This window comes from Charadrius vociferus, unplaced genomic scaffold, assembly GCF_000708025.1.
Source record: "Charadrius vociferus isolate BGI_N301 unplaced genomic scaffold, ASM70802v2 scaffold260, whole genome shotgun sequence".
NCBI classification, from domain to species: domain Eukaryota; kingdom Metazoa; phylum Chordata; class Aves; order Charadriiformes; family Charadriidae; genus Charadrius; species Charadrius vociferus.
Window position 1 is genome coordinate 162244 of NW_009646410.1, and position 7786 is coordinate 170029.

The following is a 7786-nucleotide window of genomic DNA, read 5'->3' on the forward strand; positions in this document are numbered from 1 at the left end:
GGGGGGGGCTTCGGAGAGGCTGTGAGGGAGGAGGAGGAGGAGGTTTTAGGAGAGGGAAACGGGGGGCGTGTGGGGAGGGGAGAGGCTTTGGGGAAAGAGGGGGACCCAAGAGGAGCGCGCTGGGGAGAGGGAGACCGAGGTGGCGGCGGGGGGGAAGCCCTGGGGGAGGCGAGGGAGGAAGTTGTGGGGAGAGGGAGACCCGGGTAGGGGAAGAGGGCGTGGGGAGGGGGGCTGTGGAGAGAGGGTTTGCAGGCTGTAGAGGAGGGAGGGCGCGGGGAGGAGAGAGGAAAACTGAGGAGAGGGTTCGCGGGTGGAGGGGGCTGCTTGAAGGAAGCAACTTTTCTCTAATGGAGCAGTGTTATGTCCCTGATCGCCCTCTTTTTCCCTTCACAGAAAGGATTTGGGGTGGCCCTGATAGAGCAGTGTGCTTTTACCTCTCTCTTTCCTCTTCCTCCAGAGGGTGAGAGGCAGCTTCCCATGGGCATTTCTCTTGGCCCCTCTCCCCTCCTTTTTCCTTCCTACTACACTCTTGCCCAACAGTACAAATATGACCTGTTTCTCACCTGCCACTGCTGTGCGATGTGAGATTAATGAAATATGTCCATCTTCTTTCTTTTCCCAGCCTGCGCTGGGGTGTGGGACTGTCAGAGCCTGGTGTTGTGTAACTTGTGTGCCAAAGGGGACACGGAAAGTCAGTGGCCTCTGGGTACCTTGGTTTCCAGTCGGTATAGTGGGAATAATAGCTGTGCCCTTCTGCAAAGAGTTGTATGGGGATCAAAGTTCATGAGGCAGTCTGATCCGGCAGTAACGATGGCTATTTGAGGATTTGAGATTGTTATTGAGGGGCCTGCAGGTCTTACATCAGTGAATTGACCTCCTGCCAAGTCCAGAGTGCTCCAAACTTAAAATGTGGTTTATAGGTGGAATGGGAGAGCGCCCTGTTGCTAGCGTCCCTCTCTCCAAGAGCTTTGACTTCTTTCTGATTTCATTAACTTTTAATCTTATTTTTAATTTTCTGATATCTGTAACTTAAGGTACAGCAAGTGAAATGCAGAATCATTTCTCACCTGCTGTCTGAGGTTTGTGGTAACTGAGTTTGTTTTCTTCTTCTCTTCTGTCCCCAGAGGCCTTAGTTATTAATGACCCTGACTTCCAGCATGAGGATTTGAACTTCCTGTCCCGTAGCCAACGCTATGAGCAAGCCATCAGGAAGAGCTCTCTGATGGTGATGAAGTTAAGAGAATATGGAATCGCCGATCCAGAGGAGATCTACTGGTTTAAAAGGTACCTAGCTGTAGAGTTTGCTTTTTATGTGTACTTTGATCTTCACCAAAGATGTTAGAGTTGTGCTTTTTTCCTATGTTTGCTGTCCAAGGGAAGCTAAAGACGTGTATGAAAGCCCACTGAAGTTTTGGCTTCAGTGAATTTCAGATGAAACTCCAATTACCTGAATATTGTGTTTTCTTAGATTTTTGACTAGAAATGCACCATTAATATTTGCACCCTTTTTACTATATATGGTCCAGAAAGTAAAAAATGGGACTTGTAGTACTTTTTTTTTTTTCCCAAAAGGAATAAAAAATGTACTGAAATATTTTGAATCTGAATAGATCTGATGTGGTTTCAGCATCTAATGAAATCTCTTAAAGCTGATTACTTCACTTTGCACTTAGACCTAATAAAGTTGCATTACAGGCATACTTGAAAATGTTCCAATATAGCGCTTAAATTCTTGTTTATAACTATCTGTCCTCTCTCCCTCCTCCAAGCTCCTGGTGCTATAGTGGTTCCCTTTGACCTAGAGGCTTTTTGTTGTATCTGACCTTTTGGTTATCTGATAGTATTACCCTTGGATTAAGTTAATAAAAATAAAACTGTCTTTACATCTGAGTTCCGTTCCTTCCAGCTTTCAGGGAGCTTAGTTCCTGATTTGATGTATCTGTCCCCTTGGTTCTATTAAACTCATTCTGATATAATAAAACAGAAACTGCTTAACAGAGACACTCTACAGCTGTAGAGATCTGGACGTAATACCATGAATATATCCTCTGGCACATTAAATGAACATTACACATTAAATAATGCACTGGTAGAATCACAAGCCTGGACCTTCTGACTGGATTTGTAGAAAAACTATCATTGGCCTCAGGGCGTGAAATTGGGACTAGTTAGTTGAAATCATCTTGTCTGTTGTAGTCTTAATTTCAAAGAAATTAGTCTACACTGACCTATGTCATGAAATTTCTAGTGGAAGTAATGTAAATGTTCTTTTGAAAATTGGCATTGGCAGACAATGATAACAAGAAAAAAGTTCAGTGACTGTGTTAGGTTATTCAGGTACTGCATGGCAAAAGTTAATCATTAATTTTTCCTACACAAGGATTATTGGAGGTGATAGGGAAGTTCCTTTAATTATTTTTATGGAGAAAATTCGGAGAAGACTATCCAGTATACCAGCTGGCAAATTTCAATGAAGTTTGCAATGTAAATGCTGTCTTTTGGTAGCATTACTGACAATATTTCATGAAAATAGGACTATTTTGAAGTAGTCAAATGATAGATTCTAGTTTTGTCTTTCCATAAACTTATTTGGGAGTCAGCAATTCATCCATCTTAAATGGATGAAAGATATATTTCATATAGGTACAAAATACGTCCATATGTACATGTGATATGAACAGTCAGGTGTGACTTCTCAGAATTCACGATCCAAAATCAACTGAAACAATGAGGAAGGCTTCACTCTTTGTCAGTCAATTCTAATTGCAGACATTCAGGATTTCAAATGGCAATTGCAATTACTGCAGACTGACTGTATTTTCCAGTGTCTTCTGTAATAACATGTAGAAGAACACTTGCCTACAAGTGTTTGCTCTAAGAACCGTATACTGTTAATATTCTTGATTTGAATTCTTTACTATAATGTCTGATGTTTGCGAGGGAGGATGTTGCGAAACAAAAGGATTATTTTTTCATACATTGATTTCACTTGTATTTTAACATCTGTCCCCACTTTCTCACCTGCTGAGTGTCAAATGTTTTTTTTTTTTTTTAAACTTGGCAAACTCCACCCAACTTGCAAAATCAAGTTTATTTCTATCGCATATCCAAACATGTTAGTTGGTACTAACTAGAAGGGACTTCATTTGTGTAAAAGCTGACCTGAAGAGACTGTGTTTGTACTTATTTTTTTCCAAACTGGAAAATTGAATGGATATGGTGGTGTGACATGCCTTGAATGAAGTTTATGAAATAGATTGAAGTCCTTGATTCAGATGTCAAGTTGTATTTATTGTGATTGACCATTAGATTTTTACATACGGAAGCTTAAGATACTTCTAATTCCGCATGCCTTGTGATTATCCTCAAACAGCAGGGACAGATTTATTTACATATGCAACTTTGAGAATTGTGAGCTCGTTGTTTTCGTGTAGCTTTTGTATGCTACCAGAACTTCACTAGGTAGCTTTGTATCATGAGTGACCAACTTTATAGCTTCGTTTATGAGTAGGCGAGGAGAAATGCTTTTTCCTTCAGCTGCCCTGGAGATACGCTTAAATAGTTATTGCTGCTGTGACCTGTCGAACTGAATACTCCTCCTTCATGTTTCCACAAGCGCTTTGTTGGACTCCAAAACTTAAATGGACTTATCAAATATATCTAGTCAAATCTTCCTGTGTCTTAAGATGGGTCAACACTCCAGTTACAGCTTTTGAAGGCCAGCAGCCTTAAAGTGCCAATACTTAAGATTTCTTTTGCAGTCTAACTGCCGCAAAATGTAAGTCAGCGTGAAAAATGGGAAATTGTTTTGATGTATAATGCTACACGGCTCTTTGAAGAGAGCAATCTGGTCAGTTTTAATTCACTTTCAAGTTTCAATAACCTTCACTGAGGAAAATGGGATTAAATGAAGAAGTGAATGAAATGAAGTTGGGAGAGACTGGGGCACAGAAGAAGAGAAGATCTGAGAGCTGCAAGTCAACAGATGATGCCTGTGTTCATAAGCACTGCATGAATGTGCGCTTTCCCCATGAGAATTTGTCTGTCCTTCTCATTTTTAGACTAAAGTTAGGACCTGGAGTAGCTTTTGGTGAATCAAACCAGAAAAACTGTAGTAGGGGCCTTACTAGCCACCACTCAATTAATTTGGCGTGAATGAGTCTGACTTGGGTTTTTTGATACAGCTAGAAAAGGAGTTTATTACCATAGCGTTTGTTAACTCTGAAGCCCAGTAAGCACAGGTCCGACATACCTCCTGCTCCTTCTCCACTGTGACCCAGTTCTGCAGCCTGAGAATGTCTTTGCAATCGTTCATTTAGCTTTGGAGTCTCTAAAAACAGACTTTACTTCTCTTGTACTCTGTTCACTGACAGATATGCTGTCGAAGTCATCTGTGAAATACGAGTGCCTTTTACTATGTGGGTGGCATTGGTTACTGTGAAATCTAGAAAGATCTATATTGCCAAAGTAGTGTATTACTACACATCCTTTGCCTGTAAGTAGACTTGGAACTGCAGCCCATCTCTTGACTCGCTGATTGTTGTAGCAGGTTTGACTTCAGACCAACGAGGCGACGGTCATTGATCAAGCGCGTAGTGCTAGATGCAGCTAGCCACGTTCGGTCTCGATGTAGCAAAGTACTTGGAACAGTTACACAATGCAGCCTTTGGTGAACAAGATGTATAGGTAGTGGGCAATGCCAAGTGGGAATGTAGAAATTGGGAGGGGAAGGAGTAAGAGTTCAGACGAGGAAAACCTGTTGTTCCTCCCTTCGCAGCTAGTACCTCTTCTGTTTGCCCTGTGTCATGAGGAAAACAGGATTCTCTCTTGTTGTCATTCAAGTTAAAAGGCACGTTAAGAAGATCCTAATCATTCAGTGTGGAGTATGCAGAGATGAGAATTTTCTGCTGTAAATTAGCTAGCTTTAGTTCTGCTTTCAGCTTTGTTAATGCAAGAAACTGTAAAAATGAAATAGTATGACCTTCTGACACAGCGCTGTTAAAGTATCTGCTTGCAAAATGTCATTCTTTGTACTCCTATCAGAGAAGGTGCTAGTTAAGCATGAAATATCTGGCACTTGTGATTAAACTTACTGATAAGCAGTGGAAGTTGCTGGTGTGACCTTTAAGAAGATTTCTTTTTTCATCGAGCATTACCTTGAAGAAAGCAGTGTCTGACCTGATTTTTCTGACAGCAAAGCATGTCCTGCACCTTTTTCACAAATTCTTGCAGTGGCTCCTGAAAATGCACAAAGAACTGTTCAAGCTTTTCACAAGCTGCTCTGAAACAATGTATTTCAAAGTCAGCGCTCATTTTCTCCCTGTAGGTTTGTCCTACAGATGCACAAAAATTGTGCTGTAGGCAGTGAGGAAGTAAAGGGTGCTGCTATTGCTATATGGGTTCCAGACTAAAAGAATAACCCGCTCAGGAAACCACAAGAATGCTGGAAAATATTCTGTCATGCTGTCTTTGTAGCATTTTTAAGCCCTTGGTCACCCTGATAACTTCAGCTTTGCAAGCAAGTGCAGCTGTAGGCAATAGAATATTTTCTGGTAAGAGAACTGGCTGCCTCGATTCCAAGAACTCTGGGCACTGTACCTGCACCCACACCAACTTAATACGTTAATCACCAGCATTAGATTACTTTTTTAGAATACTTTTGCTCCTGGAGAAATCCATGGCTCGTTTAGTCTTGTCTATTTAAAAACTGTTCATTTAAAATAAGTGTCTTCAGCATGCAGTTCAGTGGTGCTGAAGAAGCTTTGTCCTGTTTTCTTTCACCCTAAGGCTGAGTTTCACAGTTTGCATAGGGATCTGGTTTTGAATTATCAATTATTTACTCTCTGCTCCCGGGCACTCATTCCAGGTGTGGTGTAAAATGCCAATCACAAATGCTGCTGTAATTTGACAAACTATATGCATAGCATCCCCTACACCGTGCAGATCTGTGTTGACAACGAACTCTAAAACGTGCTCCCTGGGCAGATATGAATTCATCAAGATGGAACGACACATTTTCCTTATAGGCATCTTGGGCAGATGGGAGATATCTTATATGTAGGTATTCACGCAGAGCACTCATTTTTTTTCCTCCTCCGTCTTAGTTTGGGTGGAATAAGCATTCATGTACAGTAGATTGAAGATGAAAAAGCTGTTGAGACTGCAGAATGTTAAGATGCTGTCATTTACTACATAGCTTTTACACAGTGAAGCTTTCTAGCATGTTTGTGAAGATGCCTGAAAGAAACATACATTTCCCCATTAGCATTGCTTCTAATGTCTCCATATTTGGAGGTTGCTTGTGGGACAAAGAAAAGGTTGAAATAGGCAAATAGATTATTTATCTTATGCTACAGTTGGAGAAGCCTTTCAGGATCACAGTAACACTAAGACTGAGATCCAGATCCCTCTATTTCTCTCCTGTAGAACATGCTTGGGCAGTTTTCCTGAACCTTTCGGTCTCCACTTCAGCATGTTTCAAAAAACCTTAGAGACCCAAACGACTGATGCTCAGAAGGAGAAGTGGCTGCCTCTGGTCCATGGAGTCAAGATAATTGGCACCTACGCCCAAACCGAAATGGGACATGGTTAGTTCCCTTCAGGGATCAATGGGTAACCTCTTTTCTGTAACTCCAGTTTGTAAATTGATGATGCTCCCCAGGTAACTCTAAAAGGGGAAAGGTAAAATGGGTTGGTTAACTGTTGGCGTTTCCTGCCCTATAGCCAGACAACTGCTTCATTTCACATCCTAACAATCACAGAGTTAGTTTTGGTCTTTTCCAGAATGCACCTCTTAGCTGATCACTGACTTTGTAGTTGTTTACCTTTGTTTGGAGATGAGGAGGTTGTTCTAAGCCCTGGGAGTCTTGCATTTCACTTGAACCGGTCAAAACATGTCAGTCAAAAGTACTGTGGGTTTTTACTTTTGCCTGAATTTAGGGCATGTGTATCTCAGAATTCTTAGTGCGTGACTGGCCTGCATAAGCAGGTCAGAAGTACACCTTTTGATGCAACGTAGCATGGTGAGATTGTGCATTTTTGGTTTTGAAAGTAAGGTATGCTTTGCCCCAAGCACTTTTCTTCCAGATGCTACTTCATTGCAGCTGTACAACTTCATGGAAAGATCTTGATTTCAAAGGAGAAAAACATCTTATTCCTACTATTGTTGAAAACAACTTTCACTTCTTCAAATGGAAGAACGTTTAATGGATCAGAAAGCAGTCTTTTAGCCCAGAACCTGAAATATGGCTGTTTAATACCAACAAGAATAGTTTAACAAACCGAAGACATTGGTTCTTGTGCTGGCATCTAAACTTGGAAAGCATGATATATACGAGTCTGGACAATTGCAAAAGTTAAATGGTAATGCCAATTGCCTGCCCGTTCAGATACAGCTACTCGTGGTAGCTGAAACACTTGTAGAAGATGCGATGGAGGAAATCCTGTCATCTGTTCTGCTTGGGAGAGATGGAGTGAGCAAACCTAGCTCAACACCAGAAGCTGAGAGACAACTGGATGGCAATAATAAATGTCTGCTGACCTCGTTTGCTTTTTCACACCAACTTCTTTAAATCAGACACATCCACACCAAAGTGATTTGTTTTATTTGCTATTTCACATCAGATCATTGCACTTTCTTCCCTGGTGATGGTCTGGTTTGCTTGTAGTTATCATACTGTTTGATGTTAAAATTAGTATTTTGACACTTAGTAGAACTAATATGGTGATAGTATGGTAAAGTAAATATACTTTCCATGCTGAATAATTAAAATGCAAGCATTTGGCA

The 7786-nt window shown here is 41.1% G+C and overlaps 1 protein-coding gene across 1 annotated transcript in view; it reads left to right on the forward strand.

The window, feature by feature from the left end:
• The window catches only part of ACOX1 (acyl-CoA oxidase 1, palmitoyl), a 20686-nt gene that overhangs the window by 1919 nt on the left and 10981 nt on the right, over positions 1 to 7786 (forward strand). Inside the window, 1 exon segment of the mRNA XM_009879820.1 lies at positions 1125 to 1284. Coding sequence (XP_009878122.1) covers positions 1125 to 1284 — 160 coding nt within the window.